Source organism: Perissodus microlepis, chromosome 23 (assembly GCF_051167445.1).
Source record: "Perissodus microlepis isolate ML-2025 ecotype Zambia chromosome 23, ASM5116744v1, whole genome shotgun sequence".
In the NCBI taxonomy this organism is placed as follows: domain Eukaryota; kingdom Metazoa; phylum Chordata; class Actinopteri; order Cichliformes; family Cichlidae; genus Perissodus; species Perissodus microlepis.
In genome coordinates this window covers 18,256,669-18,277,971 of record NC_140482.1, presented here as the reverse complement: position 1 = coordinate 18,277,971, position 21,303 = coordinate 18,256,669, and the positions used below count along the sequence as shown (strand labels likewise).

The following is a 21,303-nucleotide window of genomic DNA, read 5'->3' as shown; positions in this document are numbered from 1 at the left end:
AGGGAACAAGAAGAAACACAAGTGGAATTTGGCCTCTTCTCATTGGTGCAGAAACATGTTGACAACAGTTTCTGACCCGTTCTGACACTACAGGGACGGCTCTCATGCCTAACCCCGGTGAAAACAGAGGAGTCAGTATGGCTACCGCCTGGCCGGTAATAGCATAATAGGCAACTACAAGTGGTCACGGGTCAAACCGGTGCAAGTGTAAATGTTGGAGCAATACAGTGGGCTGTCAGGTGGAACGGAAATGTATGAAGAGCGACAGCAACGTCGGAGCACGGGAGCGAGCGCTCACTGAGCCACTGGATATCTATTTTACTATCTTACATTGTTGTAAAACCAAGACGGAGACAGAGAGGGAGGGAGAAAGGAGGGAGGTAGTGGGAGAAAGAAAAAAAATCAGTCCTCGATCTTATTTTCCACACTCCGGCGAGCTACAAGCGGCTCAGTTACACTACACTTGCACTGAACAATCAGTCTGGCAAAGGTTCACAAAACGACGAAATACCTTGTCACTTACTGCCTGACCTGTTCAGCGAAGTGACTCAGAGAGGGGGAAAAAGGAAGACGAGGAAGAAGATGGACAAGGATGTAGAGGAAGGAGAGGTTGGGGGCGGGGGGGGGGGGGTCATAAAATAATCATGAAGGAGCTCTGCTATGGGTGATGTCCATGGAACAGTTTCAGCAAATTCCTTCACGTTCTTATTCCTGTTTTGGAATATACTTGTAAGACATGTACTCCAGCTTTTCCTTTTCTTTGTTTCACCATAAAGCTGCCTCAAAGGCTTGAAAATATCAAACCTAGGATAATTTTTTTGCCCAGTGCACCACGTGGAAATGGTCAAAACGGCTTACTGACTTCAAAGCCTAATCCATTTAACTGCTATATATTATATTTACCGACCAATTTTAGCTCTAATACATGATACATACTTTGATATGTTCCTTTAGCTATATTTCTACCTAACTAAAAAAATGCTAATCTGTAGCTTTAGCTAACCTCAACTGTTAGCTAAATTTTTAACTAATAAATACCAACATTTCATTTTAGTTTGAGGTATTTCAACTTAGGAGCAATCTTGTTCATCCATATATTTTTAGCTGTTATCAGTTTAGGCCCAAGTTACCAAGTTAGTTTAAAGTAAAAGGTTTTGCTAACTATTCACCTGCTATCATTTTAGCTAACAATTTTGTTTGTTTATTAACATTGTTAGCTAACAATAGCAATACTGATAGCTAGTTTGACCGATTTCAGTGTGTTAATCTGAAGTTTTAGCAATCCATTTCCACTTTTAGCCAGTAAATCCAATATTTTATATACCATTTTAACTAATAGTTTATCGAGTATCTGTAGTTTACAATTTTATTAGCTGATCTAAACTGTTACATAACGATTACAATGGCTTTTCCATATTTCTAGCAAAAAGTTTTCATTACTATTAACTAACAATTATAGCTGTTAGCCATACTTGTACAGAGCTATTTCAAGTATTATCATTATTTTTAACTTTAATGACATATGCATTTAGTCTGTTTCTATTGCAGGTCTGTTATATTACAGCTTAAACTTGTTCAGGACCAGTCAGTTCTTGTAATTAAAACCAATCTGTCCACATACTCCATGAGTCCATGAGGAATACTGGTGTCCATGCTTTGGAATCACTGTTCTGAATTATATACATAAATATTCCCCCACAAATTCATCCTGACATTTTCAGTATGTTTGAACAAATTACAACCACTGTGAGGCTTTAACACTAGACACCTCATGTTTTAGGATGAGAGAACTCCAGTGGATGCTGCAACAAGCATCTCTGGTGTCAAAAGCAGGGGGTAAGAGGGGTATAAAGTAGATGATTTGTCACATAGCAGCTGTGGAAAGTTAGGGGAGCTTTGAGGCTGAGTGAGAGAGGCGATTGTTAAAAAGTGAAGAGGAGGAAGAGGAGGAGGGGGGCTTAACGGGCTGACAGGCGGCTGGGTTCTGCTCACTGGACTTAATCTAAAAGAAAAAGGCCCCAGTTATGATGAAAGGTCGACAGAGTATGTCTCAGCAAATTGGCTTTCCTAGTTTTTTTTTTTCTTTAAACCTTGCGCTGGCTGATGCTTCAGCTCCACCGCTGTGGAAGCCTAATGATCTCCGGCCTGCTAGCTCACCCCCTTCCTCCCACCTGTCCAACCCCCTTTCTCGGTTCAAAAACGGCAATTTCTGTGAAAACTTTAGCTGCTGATGCCACTGAAGTTTTTTTTGCTCCAAAAACCACTGCTGGTGACAAATCAGAAAAGGTCAAGCATCAAAGAAGAATTTTTTTTTATTCGGGAGCAAGGCCTGTCTTTGTCAAAGAAGAGCCACTGACAGAAGCATGTAAACTTATGCAAACTCTGACATGTTTCAAGAGAGACAGATAAAGCAGATAAATGAGACAGATAGGTCAACGGGGCGAGTTCAGAAACGGGAGATGTGACCCGGTTGCGGCCAAGTTCAGAACATGCTGGAACAGCTTGGCTCGGTCTCGTTCCAGGCCTGACATTTCTCCAAGGCCAACTATAATGATGGACAATGACAGGTAATTACTAGTGTTGGGAGGGGTGGAGAGCGTACAACGAGAACTCGAGATCAGCGGTATCTGTGAAGTTTCTGGAAACTCTGAGTGGGACGAAGGACGCCGGCCAACAAAGCCCAAGCGGGGAAAAATACCCACAGCACCGCAGCTTCGATGTCGTGTTTTCCCTGACTTGGATTGAAAGATTTACAACCACCATTTGAGCGCTGCTACAACCAAAAAACTTCTAGGCAGATTTAGGATGCAACCTCTCCTTCCTACTTCCTCAACCCCCCTCTTATCTTACTGCTTGGAAACGATTCTCCTGACTCCTTTTTTTTAACCTCTTGGAAAGAAAATATGTGTTTGCCTTTACTCCTAAAGCGGCGGTAACTAAGACAGAATACCAAGCGGCTTTGATGTTTTGCAAACAGCTTCACCTGCACGCTGGGAAACCAGTTATGTGGATGGAGGGGTTGGGGTGAGGTGCAGTGGGGTGGGGGAGTCCATGTTGCAATCTCAGCCTCTCCTTGGTGCTCCCCCTTTATAAATTACCTCATCAGTGACTGAAATTAACACCGATTCTTGCAGGCAATTTCTCAATTTCCAATGCTAATTAGCTTTCTCTCTTTACTTTTAAATTCTGTAGCACCTGTTTAGGGGGAAGACATCTTAGGCAGTGCAGGCGCATTTAATCACAATTTTAATTAACCATCCCTGTAGATGTGAAAGAGAAGCAATTATAATGCAGATGAATGATGATTTTTCCACATTAAATTGTTTTGTTTCTTCGTTATGTTGATTGCATAAATACGGAGCGACGTTCAGTTTTTATCTACTGTAATTTTGTAATTGTTTTGCAGGGAGGGAGGGGGGGGGGCAAAAAAAGGCAAAAACCAGCAGTGGAAAAAAAAGGGGGTTTGGATAGACTCGTCTGTTGACAAATTGTTTCATTTAGTTAACCCGTTAATCGCCGACGCAGTATGGGGAGGATTTGGCAGGAAGTGTCTTATTTACTTTCTTCCCCACCACCACCACCTCAGAACAACTGCCATCAACTTCCTTGTTTGTCAATCATCCCGAGGTTTTAAGGCTTTTCGAGGAGAGGGAGGAAGGGCGTGTGGATTAAACCATGTCGTTTGACCTTAACAAACTATCTAACCGAGTGAAAGTCACCGGTGCATCTTAACTCTGCCTCCCCCCTTTAACTGCTCGGCATATAGTCGCAAATGAAAGCACAGATGGGGTGCGACCGAAATGGACTCATAATCTTTATGCGCTCATGAAAATATCATTGGGTTCGATGACGGCGCTTTCGACTGCGTTTACGGCCCCTTGTTCTCGGAAACTTTGATTTTAATGTCCGAGTCACTTGAAGCGAAAATAAATAAATAAAGCAAACGCGCCACGTTGCGGAGGAAATCCTTAAAATGCTTGTGTAAGCTTGGAGGTGCGACTTTTTTACTCTGAGCCACAAAGGTCAAATTTAGGTGTTGCAGGTGTTTCTGGTGTGAGTTGCACAGTTTTGGAGTGATTAATTTGAGTAAAATGGCGCTAAAAGGACCTCATGAAGGACCTTTGCAAGGAAAAGGTCACTGGTTTGATTCCAGCAGGAGACACTAATCCTTTCAGGGTTGTGTCAGAAGCCGGATCAAAGAGGAGGAAGCAGCTGAAAGTAGCTTTTCATGACCAGGTTATTCAAAAAATCCACAAACATTGTGTGAGCAGTAGCTTTTAGCATGCAGGAACTATTTTCTGTCTGCTATCTACATCCGCCAGCCAAATTGAGAGGGAAGCCATTAATGAGTACGCCCTCTCATCAAAGGTAGATAAACACTTTTTCCTGTAGAGTGATGCAGGTGGCGAATGTAGACAGAAGACAGAGACCTGCTAGAGGAAAAATGTGATAAATTTATATATATATTTTTGTATTTTAACTTGTAGATTTATTTATTTATGCACTCCATGCAAATTAAGCACCTTTCTTTAAAACTCCCAGCTTGCCAGGTTACATTTTTGGGAAATGATTTGCTATCAGGAGCGATCAGGATCTAGGATTTTTTTTGTGCGCGCCCTTTAGGAAGCAGTTGTTTTCTCTCTTTAGCAGATTGCTGCTATAGCACAGGGAAAAAAAAAAAAACTCCCAGAATCCTCTTGTGTTCTGCCCCCCTTCCACCCACCCCCCGCCACCCCCAGCAACACTCATTCTCTAATCCCACTGAGCACTGCTTTCAGTTTGCCCAAAGACCATGCAGGGTAACTCCAACGGACCAGACACACACACACTCGTTCCCTCTGTGTGACACACACACATACACTTGTTCCCTATCTCTCTCACAGTCACCGTCAGTCTCGCTGTTTGCAAAAAGCATTTGGTGTTATTTTAAAGATTTATGGGATTCGCAGGAAGTTTGAGATGTATATAAGGAGCATGCCACTGCTTCCGTACAACTACAGGCCCGAGGTTGACAGTTTGATTTGAATACAACTTCCTTTTATGATTTTCGATGAATACCCTGCGTGACGCTCCTCTACGAGCAAACCCGCAGTTCTTTCTCTTTTTTGAGGGATCTATCTTAAAGGACGAAGCTCCTCTTTGAATATTAGTGGCGATTGGCTGGAGGTAAACAGAGCATTAAATCTTGCAAAACTGTGGCAAGGCCAATATGGGGACGGGGGGGGGTAAGGGGGGGGACGACAATGGCTTGGCCCCGGCATCTCCGAGGCCTTTGTTCTCGGCTTAACAAAACTCTGCCGTCACACCGTTTTACCTCAATGCTGCCCTGTCGCAACAGCCCATCAGCCCATCGGAGGCACATGCAAAGCCGAGGACAGGGAGGCAGGGAATGGGGATGAGAGAAAGGGCGAAAATATGAGGGGTAGGCTAGGGAGGCGGGGGGGAGATTAAGATAGAAGGTGGGAGTAAAGGAGAAAGTGGCGAGGAAGGAGCAAAGATGACGCAAGTAGATGAAGATAAAGAGGGAGAAGGTGTGATGGGCGACGCAAGAGTGAAGAAGGAGCGTCAAAAATCCTCAGAGGCCATTAAAGGGGCAAGAAAAAAACAACAAGAAAAGAGAAAAAGAGCACTCACCTCTCTCGCTTAATAAGAATATATAGCAGCTGTGAGGAGGGAGGCGAGGAGGGGTTTGAGCTTCGTGTGACGTGGCTGCGACAGAACTGGAGCAAATGCGAAGAGTCGCTAAAAGTTTCATCACTAAATGTCCCACTGCGGGCCACAGCGAGGATCAGGAGGAGAGGAAAACATGTGCACCTGCGTGCCAGTGAGCATGCACAGATGGGTGGCGTATAAATACATGTGTCCAAAAATATGCAAATATGGATGCATGTTTGTGGCCCCTCTTTAAGAAGATGGCCACCACCCCTTTAAAAATATGCAAAATAAAAACTCCTCTGACTTCCTTTTTCTCCCAGCTGGTAATTAATATTCATACTTTCCTTAAAATTTATGTTTTTCGCTACGTCGTGGCTCCGAGCCGGTGGGAAAACTGCTCGTGTCAGTGGTTCCAAGCAAGAAGAAATGTGGCAATCTGGCCCAGTAAATATCCAAACTGTTAGCTATATTCTCGCTAATAAGATTTGATTCCGAGCTGACTTATTAGCACTTAACCCCAAAGCTTGACCTCCCGATCACCATCTTGGATGTAGTTCAGGTCTCTCCTTGTGTGCCGTGATTTGCCTGCTTCTTTCCTCCCTCCCTTCCTTCGTTTTCTCCTCCACTGTCAGGTTCTGGCCTGCCAATTTCCACTTGAAGCTTGACTGGGCCTGATTTGATGCAAACTACCTTGGGGTGAGCTAGGGGAGAGAGAGAGCGGCAGTGGTGGCGGTGACAGCAGCGGGGAGGACTGAAACTGATGAACAGTTATGTCAAGTCAATTTTGCACCGTTGGGAAAAGGTAACCTCTCCGTCGGGGAGGAGAAAAAGGTAACAGGAAAAAAGCAGAAAAGGGGGGCAAAAGAAAAAAAAGACAAGTGGAGTAAAGGCTGCAAGCTGTGGAGGGGGGGTAGGTAGGGTGGCAGAGGGGCGTGTAATCGCACCGGGGTGCACCCAACCCACCCTTCGCTACCTCACCTCGCCTCCCTCTGCTTAGTGCCGCTAACTGAAACGCTAACTGTCAGCGCGAGTACTAATTGCAGATGTGCCAGTCTGCCATCATAATAAAATCAGAGGCAGGGCGGACATTAAGCATGGCTGGCTCATTTGTGAGACCGCTGAAAAGGTAGCATAAATGAATATTTCATTACCTTAATTACTAAGGAATACTCCTTTCCGCCAGTCGTGGAATGAGTGTTGCTGTAACTAATTATGAAAAGTAATAACATTAGGGATACTGTGATTGCCAGTTTATAAGGCGGCGTCTCCTTGCTGTTGAGGTATAAACCATGTTGGGTAACATACGGCGAGGAGCGGAAGGAAGGAAGGAAGGAAGCGAGGGCGAACCCGTACATCTGCAAAAAAAAAAAAAGCGGAAGCAAAAAAAAAAGAAAGTGGGGTTTGTGGGGATGAATGGAGCACTGATTATTTACCCCAGGATGCTTGAGATTGCCAAGTGGAGGTTTTAACAGGTATGAAGGAGCTGGTGAGGTTGTGAAACTGGCTCGGTGCGTAAATGACAGCTTTCTGGCAGCGCAGGAAGCCCTTTAGTGTGCCGTTTTCTATAAATACAAACATGGAAATATGAAAGGACACATGCAATACCTGGACCGCCGAGTGCAATTTGACTAATCCTTTACCACGCAGCCCTCGAGTACCTGCACGGCTACAAAGGCCACAAGCTGCACATTTGCATCGCTTCATCATCCCACACGTCTTTGAAGACGGCTCGATACCTCTGTCCGTTATTCACCTCTGTGGCCTGTGGGCACGCCTCCCCCCCATGCCCGACTGTAATGTATGACCACAGATAAGGTCGTGAGGGGGTGTGTGAGAAAAAAGGCAGAGTACAAGGTCTGCTTTGATGGCCATGCTAATTCCAATACCCCTAAGTAGTAAGAATAACAAAGTGGTGGAGAATTTATCTCAGGAATGCCGGAGCAAGACGGCCAGGCGATAAGGAAGTAGCTTCCCTTGGGTGGGGGAGAAGTAATTAGAGACGGCTGACTGATTAGATGACTGACTGGGATGGATGGAAGTAGAGGTAAGGGGAAATGGACTGGTTGGGCGACACAAAGGGGGGGCGAGGAGCAAAAAGGAGAGTTAGATTCCCCCTGGTTGTTCATGTTTAGAGTTTAGGCACCGAACTAATGACTTGATAGTGCAACACAAGTCTAACCTGAAGGTTTTCCAACCAAAAATGAGAAGGAAAAACACAGAAGAGAAGAGGTGAACCCTTGACTTGATAGCTACCCCCTACGGAATTTGTAAGATTTTTGAAAACCCCAAAGAATAAACCCTCAGCGATGTACAAAAACATCCCCAGGCTATCAAGCGATAAAATGTTGACTCAACCAAAGACCAGGCTGTGTCTTAGACTGAGTCACAAGGCCAAGTATGAACTCGAGTCTTCATATCGGACCAGATCTAAGTTGTCTCCCGCAAGGTTTCTAGGTCAGGAAATACCCTTTCGTCCCAACAATCCAGCGTGAACAGCATGCCATAGCCAAAAGGTCTCATCGGATTTCTCAAGGCCTCAAAAGCAAGCAGCAGCTACAACCACACAAACCTTGGGTTTAACACCTCATCATGACTTCTAAAGGTCGATAATAATTCAGCCTCAGAGCTTTTTCCAATCCAAAACCAGAATCGTGCTCTGACTCCCGAAAACCAAAACTGCAACCACAACCACAAAAAGCTCGACCCTGTCAAACCTAAGCCTCCAGCTCCAAAAATCCTTAATTTACCGTCATGTATTTTACACTCAAACCCACGAACTCTTTGCCAGACCACCTTGCCGAAAAACCTTGACCTGCGCTCTTGCCAGAAAAAGCTTTTCTCTGTTGCAGACCCCCCCATCCTGTTTTTCCTGCGTGTCAGAAAGGCTGAGGACAGGCCTGTCGGTGTGATTATCCCCCCTCTACCTGAGGAGGTGTTTGTTTGACATTCGTGTTTGACAGCGACGGGACATGAGGCGTTCAGGGGAGGGGGCTCCCTCTCCAGTCAGAACCCATTAACACGTGGATTCACCTCTCAGAGTCCACTGCCTGCACCACAGATGACATTTAAAAGGGGTGGGGGGTGCGCTCCCTGTCCGTGTTCCAGCTCTCCTTCGTGCCAAAAGGTTAAATGAACGTCTGAATAACAAGGAGGTCGGGGCAATTTCTGACCATCTCCCTCTTTGCGCTGCAACCTCCGGTTAAGAAGGTGCTTGATCAACAGCGAGATGAAAGTGAGTGAAATTTGTGCAACCGCAAAATGACCTAATTTTGTCCTAATCTCACTTGGCAATCTGGTGCAATTAAATTGAGATAACACATCTGAATTTACTTCCACGCAAGACGGGATTGGAGCTGGGAGGGGGGGAGACCGGAGCACAAAGAGAAGCGGACAGCAAGTCCTCGTTAGAAGGAAAGAAAAAAAGAGGAAAAGGTAACAAGAGGGGCGCACTTAGGTGGCAGAGAAGCGGGACACCTTCTGAATAATAAACTACGGTAAGAAAGCGAGCCCCCTGATCAAATAGCATGTTCTATTATCCAGAATTAAAGGTGGGATGGAAGCACGAAGGCGAACGTGGAAAAAGGGACCTAGATTTCCAGATGTCACCGTGCCTTAATCTGCCGATCTGTTATTGATTGTTCCACGCGGCCGTGACCTTGCCAGAAGAGCTCTTCCACCCGACAATCAAACATACATCAAAGAGTGTGTGTGTGTTTCCTACTAAATGTGTGTGTGTGTGAGAGAGTGTGTGTACATGTGGCAGCGAGCAGGCGCTTGCAGATCAGCAGCGCCGACATCAGAGCAGAAAAACTGGAGGCTCCTTTCAACACTTGTTTGCACAAAGGTGTCATCTCTGAAGCAGCTGCCGCCAAATAAAAAAAACGGGGAGAGAAAAAGAAGAAATGGGGAAAAAATTATTTTAATAGATTATTTCATGAAGCTGTGCCCTGCTTTACACTTGACAGCAGCAGCGATAAGTCACGCACGCGTGCTAGCACACGAGCTCAAAGCAGCTGTGAGGTGTTTGCTCTTTTGATTAAATCTATATTTGATTCTTTGTTGCTCCATTAAGACTCAATCTTGTTTGTTAAAAGCGCTTCATAATCGGAGCTGACGCCTCGCCTCCCCCCCATTATGATCGATATTTGTGGTGTGTGTGGGGGGGGGACTCTAAGCCGCAGTAGTCGTGATGAATGTGCAGAGAAACGGGACATTTTAGAAGAGTTGCCATGCACACAGACGCCGCTGTTAGAAAAAAAGAAGTCAGTGTTTTTTAAGTTGTCTCTCCTTTCTTTCTTTCTCTTCGTCTTCTTTTTTTTCTGGTTTTTGCCTCCCCTCCCTTTCCGTTTAATTATGAAATCTGAATGTTAGTTTACACCTGCTCAGCAACCTGTCGCCTGTCGCGCCCAGACTCCCTCGCAAACGGGAAAAAAGTCGTGGAAAGAATGTCGAAAAGCATTTTAAAAAAAAAGAAAAAACAGAAAAATCACAGGCGTAGAAAATGCAACGACTGAATAAGTGCAAACAGCAGGAACGAGATGGAACGGATGGGCCAAATAAAGACTTTGCATTTTCACTTGAGAAAGACTCAAATGAGGCATGATATTTTTTTTTAAGGGAAAAAAATGAGAAAATGCATGTTTTTTCCCTCCCTCCTCCTACCATCTTTCCTACGCGATGCATAAAACATGCCTGGGCTTAGGGTAAAGAGTGTAAATGAAAAGTCCAAATGCATGCAATTATTTGCCGGACCAGTGAAGTTTCAATTTCTGTGTTTGCTTTTTTTTTTTATGTCCCCCCCAAAAAATGAGAGAGAAAAAACAAGAGGTGGAAGAAAACACGCATGGAGGCATGAAATAAAGTCAGGGAAGCAGGAGAAAGACATCTGAGTGCAACTTTTAGAGCGAGGAGGAGGGGGAGGGTAGAGGGGGAGTTGATAGGAGCTGTCAAATTCAGGGATGGTGGTGGTGGAATAAAAAAAAAATAATAAGGAAGGAGGGGACGAGCCGGCTGCCACAAACACCTTGAAGTCTGTCACCTTTTCTCCATCTTTACTGCTGCTGCCGCCGCCTTTACACCACCACAAACTGCCAGAGTCCGAGCAAACCGAGCTCGACCCTTACCGGCGGTTCAGGGAACAGATACAGTAAAAAGTTTTTTTTTTTAAAGAGTTGCTTTTCTTTGGTCTGACGTGTCATTGCAAGCGGGTTTAAAAGCATAAAGGCAAGTCAGAGAGGGGCAGAGTTGGCTCACTATTGGCTGATTCATGCCTCGGTGTTAGTCAGGCAACGGATCCCGGCCACCGCTCTCGCTTTCATCGTTCTTGGCAGTTGCTTCGTGTTTGTGTGAGTGTGCATCAGCCCAAATACATACTGCATGAAAAAAATATATATATGTGAGTCGAATTTTTTCAAAATTATGGGAATTTTATTTAACTAAACCCAGAAAACAAGAGAGGAGGAGGAGGCGGCAGGGATGGTCACAGCGCTCTCATGCAAAGCGTTAACCCCTCCACCCCTGTTTTCTCCAAAGCACGGGTTAATATCGTGGCTGCCTGGTAAGGCATTATCCAGAACCTCTCCGAACAAAAGGCCCCTTTTGCAAACAGACTCGTATTCCTCTCTCTCTCACCCCCCCCATCCACCACCACCACCAACAAGCCCCAGTGTCCAAAGGTGTTTGCTGAAGTAAATCTGCCTAAATCCTGCGCAGCTTGGGCCAGTAGGGAGGGAGGGAAGGTGTACCGATAATCCTTCTTCTTAACCGAAAAAGAAAGACGAAAGAAAAAAAATAAAGAGAGGAAAGTTGTGGGTGAGGAAGGGATGAAAGGAAAACTGAAATCCAGATCACATGATACCCCCACCTCTCCATCCATCCATCCATCCATCCAACACTTTACAGCTCTGGCAATCCGACGATAACAGATAAATAATTAAAGACTGCGGCTACTATTTTATTTATTTATTTGAATTCACGTGCAAAGTTGCCGAGAAGTTGGTGCCAAACAGAGGAAGAAGAAGCAGAGGGGAAAAAAGCGCATCGTGCAGACACCTGCTCCCGACTCTTATCTCCTTCTTTGTGCACAATCCAATCGGTCGCAGCCAGGATCTTTTTCTTTTTTTTATACCTCTCTCTTCTTCTCCTCCTTCTTCTTAAGTGTGATTGGCCACGAATAGTGTGGGCATCTCGTAACACTATCTGTCTGTCAGGAGGGGCCCGGGGACCCTTGCAATGGAGTAAGGGAGGCTATAAAAGGCTTGTAACCAGGGGACAACCAACAAACAACCACAAACACCCTAGTTATTTCTCTCCCACCACCCACCCACCCACCCACCTCTAGTTTCCCCCCCCTTTCCTCTTCTCCCTTTTTTCTCTCCTCTCTCTCTCGCCCCCCTTTTCATCTCAGGCCCTTTTTTTTTCTTCCTGATGCTGAATGCAAATGTGCGAGCCCTGCTGCTGGCGGCGAAAGGGGCTGAATTGTGATTAAGAGGGAGAAGAAGGAGGAGAAGAAGAAGGAGAAGAAGAAGAAGGAGAAGAGGAGCTCCTTTTCTTTGTTCCCCCCCACCCCTCTCTACTCTCCTCTCCCTCCCTCCCTCCTCCTCCCCCCGGGGGGATGTTTACCAGGAGAGACGCGGCGGATCAGATATGAAAGGCATTCAGGTCAGCATTGATGTGAGCGAAAGTGAAATCGTACCTAAGGCATTCCAAAGACCCGCGGTGTCAGGGGGTCCGGGCTCGCCGTGCCTCTGTGAGTGTGTGTTCTCTGGCCGCCAGGCGGAAAAAATATCTTCACACAAGTAGGCAGGGCGGTCGAGGAGGAAGGAGGAAGAAGAGGAGGAAGGAGTTTTTTTGGTTTTTTTAAGAAAAGAAGTATAAAAAAATGCCTTTTTCCCCCTGGGGTGTGTGGTGTGTGTGTGTGTGTGTGTGTGTGTGTGTGTGTGTGTGTGTGTGTGTGTGTGTGTGTGTGGCGGGGGGGGGGGGGGGGGGGGGGGAGATATAATAATAAAAATTAAAAGAAGGTGGAGGAGGGAATTGATGAAAGTTTGCTGTCCTGCGTTTAGGATGAAGGTGAGATGATCATTAGCTTCTACCTTTCCTCCTTTTTTTAAAATATGTGTGTGTGTGGGGGGGGGTACAGCCACAAGCCATGCTATTTGCTTTTATCTGCCTTATCAAAGCATGAAAAAAAAAAGAGGAAGAAGTCGAAGAAAAAAAACATGCATGTGCTGCAGCCCGAGCAACATTCCTGATTTAATTCCTGGTGAAAAGCACACGCTAAGAGGAACAGACATCACACCGCATCTCCGAAATAAATCCCAATCACAGGAATTTTATAAGGAATAAAAAGTCCCTTGTTTTCTATTTTCCTTTGAATATATTTTTGTTTATGTTTTTGCTTTTCCTCTCTCCACAGCAATCTCATTCACAGATATATTTAGCTCCGTGCAGGAGGAATATCGGGCCTCTCGATGCCGAAGCAGTGACAGGCAGGAGGCTCGGAGGAGTCGTCCCTGCCTGATGTCATCATTTCACTTAAAGAAAATAACGCACAGCTGAACTCTTTCTCTCTGTCCTTTCTTTCTTTCTTCTCCTGCTCTGTCTGCTGGTGCACAACAATCGCCAGCCCGTATGGGAATGGCAGCAGTGAATGGCGTGCCGTGGACACCCCCAGCCCCCCCCCCCTCATTCACCACTATTGACGTTATAAACATGTAAATGAAACACATTACCGCTGACAATCAATTGTCCGCGAGCACCCCGTGAAACCTCCTCCTCCTCACCCCCAACCTCTTCCTTCTCTTTTTGCTTAGTCGCCCTCACCCCCCTAAATTTTTGACTGCAGATGCTCCAAACACAACTTTAAAAAAACAAGCAGAATAGAAGAAGAATAAAAAGATGGTTTCTTCCTCCATTTTACTCATAAATATGTGACAACATTCGCACAACTGAGGAGAAAGAGTCAGCAATAGATAGAGAGCAGGATTCGGACTGCTTCGGATTATGTAATAGGAGTATTTTGGAGGGCGAAGAATCACCGAAAAAGAAAAAAAGAAAAGGAAAAAAGAAAGCAGGACGGGAAAAGCACCTGCAACATCTGCAACATGTGTGTTTCCTCCTTCCTCCTCTGCTCGTGCAGGGAGTCCAAACTGCAAAAACAGAGCCGAGCTTTTCGTGGTTTCTTTTTTGTTTTTGATGATGGTTGAGTAATAAGAAAATAAGGACAGGTGTGTGTATGTCTGTGTGTGTGTGTGTGTGTGTGTGTCCGTGTGTGTGTGAGTGTGTGTGCTGTCACAGCTGGATGTGACAAGCAACACCTGGCGAAGGCCAAACTCTCAAACGCTTCACGCTGCTGAGATCGAGTTTCACAGCAGGAAGAAGAGACCCTCTCTCTCTCTTCTCCCTCTCTCTGCGGTGGTTCTAACAGTCGTGTGTGAATAAAAAAATGTCATTTCTGCACTTTTTCATAAAAAATATTTTCCTCGGAAATCTGCAAGAGAGGTGGGGGTTTTTTTGGGAGAGGGATAAGTGGCGAACTGCGCTGTTAAATACCACATGACGTGAGAGCGAGTGCAGCAACTCCAACCCTGAAGGCCAACAGTCATCTGGAGGAGAATGTCAAAGAGGGGCTCCAAGAAAGCGCTCCACCGAGGAGGAGGAGGAGGAGGAGGAGGAAGGGGTGTGTGTGTGTGTGTTATTTCTATTTTTAAAAAAATAGTAAAAAAAAAAACATAACAAAACAGGTGGCACACAAATTAGAATTAGCACACCGCCGCCTCAGAGACACCAGCTCTAATTCAACGTATATCGCATTTGTGTACATTCATCTGATTTGCCAGTTAGTGCGCCTAACTCGACATCCATCTGCTGGAATATTTAGCATTCCTCCTTCTTCTTCTTCTTCTTCATTTTTAAATCTGTGTTTTGTTTTTAAGTGTGGCAGCCGGGCCGTAAACAAACCGCCATCCCCTCCGAGCGACCCGAGCCCGGGCAGGAAGAGGACAGAGAGGAGAGAGTGGCCAAGCCTCAATAAGCCTCTGAATTCCCAGAGGAGGGGGGTTGGAGGGGGGGGGTGAGGGGTTGAGGAGTGAGGAGGAAGAAGGGAATAGTAGGGGGGGTGTCATCAGAGAGAGCTTGTTTGACTTTTTTTTTTAAATAAATGTACTTTCTTTTAAAATGAGGAAAGAAGAAGAAGAAGACGGGAATACGCTGCATGCTTTCCCTACAACGGATAAAAATAATCTCCCTGCAGCCGTGCCAGAGCTCCGTCAGGTTTAAGGGTGTGAAAATGATATTTGTGCTCCTATTATTATTATTATTATTTTGATTTCCTTTTTAACCAAAACAGGTGGCCAAGGCTAAAATGCACACACACACACACCATCACATCTCTTCCGTCCTTGTTATTCCATCTTGCCGCAGATCCAGAACGTGAGAGATCTCCTGCACTGTTGTGAGGCTCTTTAAGCGTGGAACAAAATGCTTGTCTGCCATCGATTGCGCGGGATCAATAAGTGAAATCTGATCTAGATAAATAACCTGTGGGGGCACAGTTTTCTCTCTCTCTCTCTGTCTTTCCTTTCTTTTAAAATTAAAAACTGCAAATAAAAACCTGCTGAATCACACACACTTCCACACACACACACACACACTCTCTCTCTCTCTCTCTCTCTCTGAGCCTGTATGGAATAATCAGGAATAACGGGGGCCAGGAAATGTCACTGCAGATTTGCCTCTTGTGGGGAAAAGTGTGGTGCAGTCAAATGGAGGAAGAAAAGCAACAAATCTCCACCTCCAGCGCTCCCCAGTCTAGACCCAATTAATGTCCAGCATTTATCGGACATGTCACCCTATTTATACAAGTCTCTCGTGCTGCCTTTACTTACTGATAGGAAAATAAAGTTGTTGTTGTTTTTTTAATCGTTTAAAAAAAATTCAAAAAAGGAAAAAAGTGAACCAGAGAAGCCAAGTGCCACCTCCTGTGAGATATGTCCCGGAAAAGCAGCGACAGTGAGGCGTTCAAAGACTTTGAAAAATACTAATGAAAAAGAAAGAATATAAAGGCCCATTAGCGTGGATTTATTATAGAAATAGAGGGGGAAAGTGTGTGTGTGTTTTTGTGTGTGGTGGTCACGGAGTGCCAGCGCGTGGATTAAAAACTCAAAGTCACAAGACTGGACTTTTTTTCCTCCACAGCCAGTGACCGCTACACTCAGGCAGACACTCAGTCCTCCCCCATGGCGGATTTTTCTTGTCTTTTCTCTTTTTTTCCCCAAAGAGAAAGCAGCCGGCAACCGCCAAACTTTCCAACATCCACAAGTTTATTCTCACTATTTAACATTTTTGGACTTTTCTTTTGTTTTGTTTTGTTTTTCAACACAAGCCTCCTGACAATCTTCACCCCCTCCACCCTCCCCCTCGCTTCACCACAATTAAAAGCCGCTATTATTTCAAATTATAAATAACTAAAAAAAAAAAAAAAAAAAAAGGACAGAGAAACTGAATCCTAGGACGCATTTACGCACACGTTCTCTCCTGGGGTAACGCTCTCTTTACATCCACGCGTAAAAACTAAATAAACTAAATAGTCATAATAATTTATTTTTTTAAGCCCGAATGAACGCGGACTCTCTCTCTCTCTCTCTCACACACACACACACCCCTGAACCGCAGCGAGAAGCCTTGAAAGCGGGCTTACATCCAAAGATACCACCACCTCTACACTACACACACACACAACCACCACCATCACTAACACCACAACAACAACAGCAGCAGCTTTGCGTCCCGTCATCTTTTCTCTTACCGTTTTTCCGTCTCGGGTTGGCTTGTTTTCGCCTCTTACACCTGGGGCCATCCGCCATGATCTCCTGCTTCATTGATAAGTGTGTGTGTGGGATCAGATGGCAGCTCGCATGGACTCGATTCCTTGATTTCAGCTTGAGATCTGAAAACACACACAGACACACACACCAGCACCAACAATGTGAGTTGGGGTGAAGGGAAGGAGGAGGTAGTGGTGGTGGTGGTGAAGTAGTAGAAGGAGGAGGAGGAGGGGTGTGAGAGTGATCCACATCCACTTGCGCCCCGGACGAGAAGCTGAAAATGCGTGTTGGATCGGAGGGACAGATCGTTTCAAAGAGAGAAAGGAGGAAAGAAAAAATGGGAGAAATAGGGGAAAGGAAGGAGAGGAGAGGAGCGGTGAGGTGGAGGGTGGGGGGGAGATCCGTGTCCGTCTAATTTAGATTTTCAGCTGATCGACTCAGAGATCAGGGCTGAGGACGAGAAGCGGAATTCTTCTTATTTAAAATCAGGAAAGTTTCACAGCCCGCTCTCTACCTCCTCCTCTCCGATGTAAGCAAAATATTTTAAAAAAAAATCTACTTCTTTTAATTAAACTTCAAAACAATCATTTTCTAGTTTTTTGCGCTTTTTTTTTAGGGAGAACAAACTCACATTTCAGTCACTCTGTTCTTTTAAAAACGGAGGGCTTTCCCTGGGATTTAAAAGTCACGCAACGCCCGATAAACACTTGAGCAAAAATTGCTCTTTCAGGTTTAATAAAGTGAATCCAAACTCTGCTAATAAATAACAGATGGACGGGGGGGGGGATAATTGTTCAAATGTGCCAAAAGAAGAAGAAGAAGAAAGGGGAGAGCGGAAAGAAAGCTTTAAGGCACAAATGGCGCATAAACATAAAAGTAGAAGAAGCGATTAGAGCCAAATTGCGCGTTTCGCCTGCGAATCTATCAGCGCAAATCGCCGTTACTGGGAGAAGTGGGTATAGGAGTGGAGAGCTGAGTGAGCGAGCGAGTGGGAGAAATGGCTCAAATAAGATCCAGAACGAGAGGAAATAAATAAATGAATAAAAAAAACAAAGACACCCGTACGGAATCGCCTTTTTTTTCTCCGGGTCTCCGGGACTGTGCGGCGACAGACGCCCGACAAAAAGCAGCTTCTCCCCGACTGTCACAACCCCGCAGGACGCCTCTACAGGACACCGCGGAGGGAGACGGCGAGCGGAGCGCAGGGAGGCGTGTGTCTGCGTGTGTGTGTGTGGGAAAAATGTAAAAAGCGGATGGATTTTTTTTCCTTTAAAGAAAATAAAATAAATAATTTTTTTAAACCCAAGCGCACCTTTCTCCACCTGCGCAGGTAAGTCGAAGTTTCGGAGCTCCCAAACTCTGGCGCGAGCGCGTGGAAGTTGTAATATCCGACACAATTTGTCCGCGAGACAGCGAGCGACAGCGCGAGAGCGACAGAGAGAGAGAGAAGAAGAGAGAGCGCGAGAGAGGAGGAATATAAAAGAAAAAAAAAAGAGTGGAAATGATAGAAAAGTAAGGATGCACATACCTGCTCGGCTCTGTTTTTTTCTCTTTTGGGTTTTTCTTTTTGTTGTTTTGTTCTTTTTTTTTGCTTTTTTTTTTTTAAAGGAGGGTCCAGAGGCTTCTTTTTGCGGGGAAGAGGAGCTGCGAGGACGGGCTGATAGCGGGAGCTTGGCGGCGGTGAGCGGGTCCTGTTCCACCGGTGATGATAAAGCCTTAGAAATAAAAGCCTTAGAAATAGTTGGGAGGAGGGAGGGACCGCTATTCCTGCTAGGGCAGGTTTACAACTGATGTCTTACACCCACTCCAGGAAACAAACCTGGGTAGGGACTGACGTGTTACGCCTCTTCTAATGACATTTTTTTTTCCCTTTCCACCTCCTTTTCTTTGCCGTGCAAACACACAGAGAGAGGAGAAGCCCCCTGAAACGCACGCCACCTATCTTCACGGGAGGGGATAATTGAGGAGAGCCAAACGTGAGCATCTTTCTGGGCTCAAGTTTCCCCCCCCCCCCCCCTCTCTCTCTACCCTCCCTCCCTCTCTCTCTTCTTCTTCGTCTTCTTTTTTTCTCTTTTTTCTTCTTCTTATTTTTTTGGAGCGTGAAACCAACTATGTCGGGCTTCGACACGGAGTAAGAACCAGGCGACAGTGAGTGTGCTTCTTTTTTTTAACCCCTGTCTTCTGAGTGTTTGTGTTGCAGAGAGAGAAGATAGGTGGAGGAGGTGAGGTGGTGGTGGTTGGGGGAGGGGGGGCAAAAGGAAAAAAAGCTCATAAGGATGATTCATTTTTATATGTGTTCGCTCGTGGAAATGTGTGCCTGTTGTTAGGAGTAATGTGGTTTAAGTCGCAGAAACAGGAGAGGGATGCTGGAGCTGGGGGGGGGGCAGTTACATGTGTTCTTTATTTTATTATTATTATTATTATTATTATTATTATTATTATTATTTTGTAATTGGCTGCCAAAGATTGGCGGATGTTCGGTTTTTATTTACGCTGTAAAAATATGTAGATTTGGTGAAAATGCAGCTTTTCCTCAATTTTATTAGTTTTTGGGTTCTGAAAAAAATGTTTTCGTTTTTTAGTTAAAAATGTTAGAAATGATCATTTTCTTGTTTTCGGCTCGTCTTAATTCTTTTATTTTTCCCCCCCTCGTATTTATTTTTTGATGCTTTTGGAACAAGTTTTGTTCTTTTTTTTGCGGTTCGTTTCTGGAGGTGTGTTTAAATCAATGCACCTGCGCGCAAACTCGGCGCATTATCCAACTTAAAAAACTGAAAATAAAACACGAAAAAAAAATAGTCCCATGTTTGCCGGTTTGCAGGAGTCCTCGCCGTTTGTTCCCTCGATGCTTGCCGCGCAGCCTCGGCGCGTGTGTGAAGGGAGGGGGAAAATCATTACATTTTTTCTGTTTGTTTGTTTTTATTTTAAAAAAAGACCCCAACTGGAATAAAGTGAGTGTGATGCCACACCGCCACAGCCGCACGAGCCCGCGCAGGAATATCAGAGGAATATTCCGGGATGGTTCGAGTGATTTTTCCCTCTCTGTCTGTGTGTGTGTTTCTGGACGCCACTTAACAGGATGAATCCCGCATTTATTACAGAAGTCAACCATCTCTGCACCACTCACACAGAGAGAGAGAGAGAAAGAGAGAGAGAGAGGGAGGGAGAGAGGGAGGAAGCTCCACCTTTGCAGTGCTCTGATTGGTTATGTAAATAAAGCATTATTTTGCGTCCTGTCCTCCCTGCAGTTCGCCACTGTATGGCTAATTAAATCATCAATCAAGGGGCTGAACTGGTTGATTCACCCCCACCTCACCTCAACCCCCCCATCACCTCCACCACCTCCACCCCTATGCCCCCCCCCCAACACTCACACCAAAAAAACAAAACAAAAACATCAGATGTTGCAAAAGAAACTTTTGCATAGAAACCCCTCCTCTGTGTTATTGTTATTATTATTATTGTTGTTGTTGTCTGCAAGGAGAGAAAGTGTCCTCTCTCTCTCATTATTTTTGTTTTTCTGTATTTTTTTAATCACTTCCATCGTTTCTTCTCGTCTCCTTCCTTAAACCCTGATGAGGATGATGTCGTAGGAGGAAGACAAGGAACCTGAGCATGACGAGGACCAGCGAAGCTGCTTCGCCCCCCGTTGCTGTTGCTGCTCGGGGTCCAGAGTGGTTCTGGTTCCGGGTGAATTGTTGTCACGTGTAATTTGCTACCACGGTGTAAACCAAGCAGTCACGCCATAATCCCCCCACCCCCTTTTTCCTCCTCTTTCACTCTCTCTCTTACACACACACACACACACTTGAACCACAGCTCCAACTCTGTCCCCACTGAGTGGCACCTCTCCCACACCCCCACCCCTCCATCGTCCGTGGGGCCACCACATATTCACCGTGAAAACGGATTACAGTCGGTGTGTGACCTATAGGGGGACCTTGTGCTTAATGAATATATTGGTTTCAATGAAGGGAGGGGAGGGGAAGGGGGGGTACCCAAAACAACACATGCATGATTCATCATTTTGTGTGTGTGCGCATTACCTGCAGAATAAAAAGTGTGAGATAACTGTGCAGGTTTGAAGTGAAAATGATCAAAACGTGTGTTTTTTATGGCTTTTTTTTCTTTTCTGGAAATAAAAACCAGAACATTTCGCAGCACATTACCCGCTGTTGCTTTTTCTTTTGGCTTTCTTTCTTTTTTCTGTTGTTCCTCCTTCCTGAAGTTGAATTGTTGCCCCAGAAAAATCAATAAGTGGGAAATTCACTTGGGTTTTAATGGTTTTTAATGTCCGACGCCTAAATTGGAGCTCTGCAGTTCTGCAGCTGCCCGCCTCAGGCGTGACTGCTGATTACCGAGATTATAATCCTAATTTTCTCTCCCAGCCTCAGTGTGTGTGTGAGTGAGAGTGTGTGTGTGTGAGAGAGAGAGAGGAGGCCCACTTTTAGTTTTTTTCGACGGTGTAAACACACAAAGACAGCAGTGCAGAGGCTTCTGCAAGAACGTCTCGCAGTATTTGGAGGATCTGTCGGTCTAATTACGGCTTCTGTTTGTGCGACTGCTGAGCAGTCGGGTTACGCTCGCTGTCAGCTGCTGTTACAAAAAAAAAGAGAGAGAAAAAACCCTCCGTGTTAATAATAACAAACATCACTCATAGGATGCAACTTTGAGATCACAGGCGGCAAACGGGGGAGGTCAGAGGTCAAAGCAGCTGACTTTTAGTGGGTTTTCTGCTGATCGTTTTTGCCCACAGCAACTGAGTCCTCAGAAGATTTCACGTAAACGAACACAAATCAAACCTACAAAAGGTGGCGTATTTACC

At 45.2% G+C, this 21,303-nt stretch overlaps 1 protein-coding gene and 1 long non-coding RNA gene across 6 annotated transcripts in view; one reads left to right on the top strand and one right to left on the bottom strand.

Moving 5' to 3' along the window:
• zeb2b (zinc finger E-box binding homeobox 2b) overlaps positions 1-18,004 on the bottom strand; it is a 97,900-nt gene extending 79,896 nt beyond the window's left edge. For 4 of the 5 annotated variants that reach the window (XM_084921754.1, XM_084921756.1, XM_084921755.1 and 1 more), the window contains exons 1-2: positions 17,791-18,004; positions 16,460-16,600 (exon numbers count right to left, since the gene is read on the bottom strand). In XM_084921754.1, coding sequence (XP_084777880.1) covers positions 16,460-16,600; positions 17,791-18,004 — 355 coding nt within the window. Of the gene's footprint in view, positions 1-16,459; positions 16,601-17,790 lie in introns of those variants that run through there. The other variant, XM_084921757.1, reaches the window with a different exon arrangement.
• Positions 18,005-18,516: 512 nt separating this feature from the next.
• Positions 18,517-20,646, top strand: LOC146361196 (uncharacterized). Its single transcript, XR_014799446.1, has 2 exons — positions 18,517-18,626; positions 20,059-20,646. It is a non-coding gene; the product is annotated as an uncharacterized LOC146361196 (long non-coding RNA).
• The last annotated feature ends 657 nt before the right edge of the window (positions 20,647-21,303 follow it).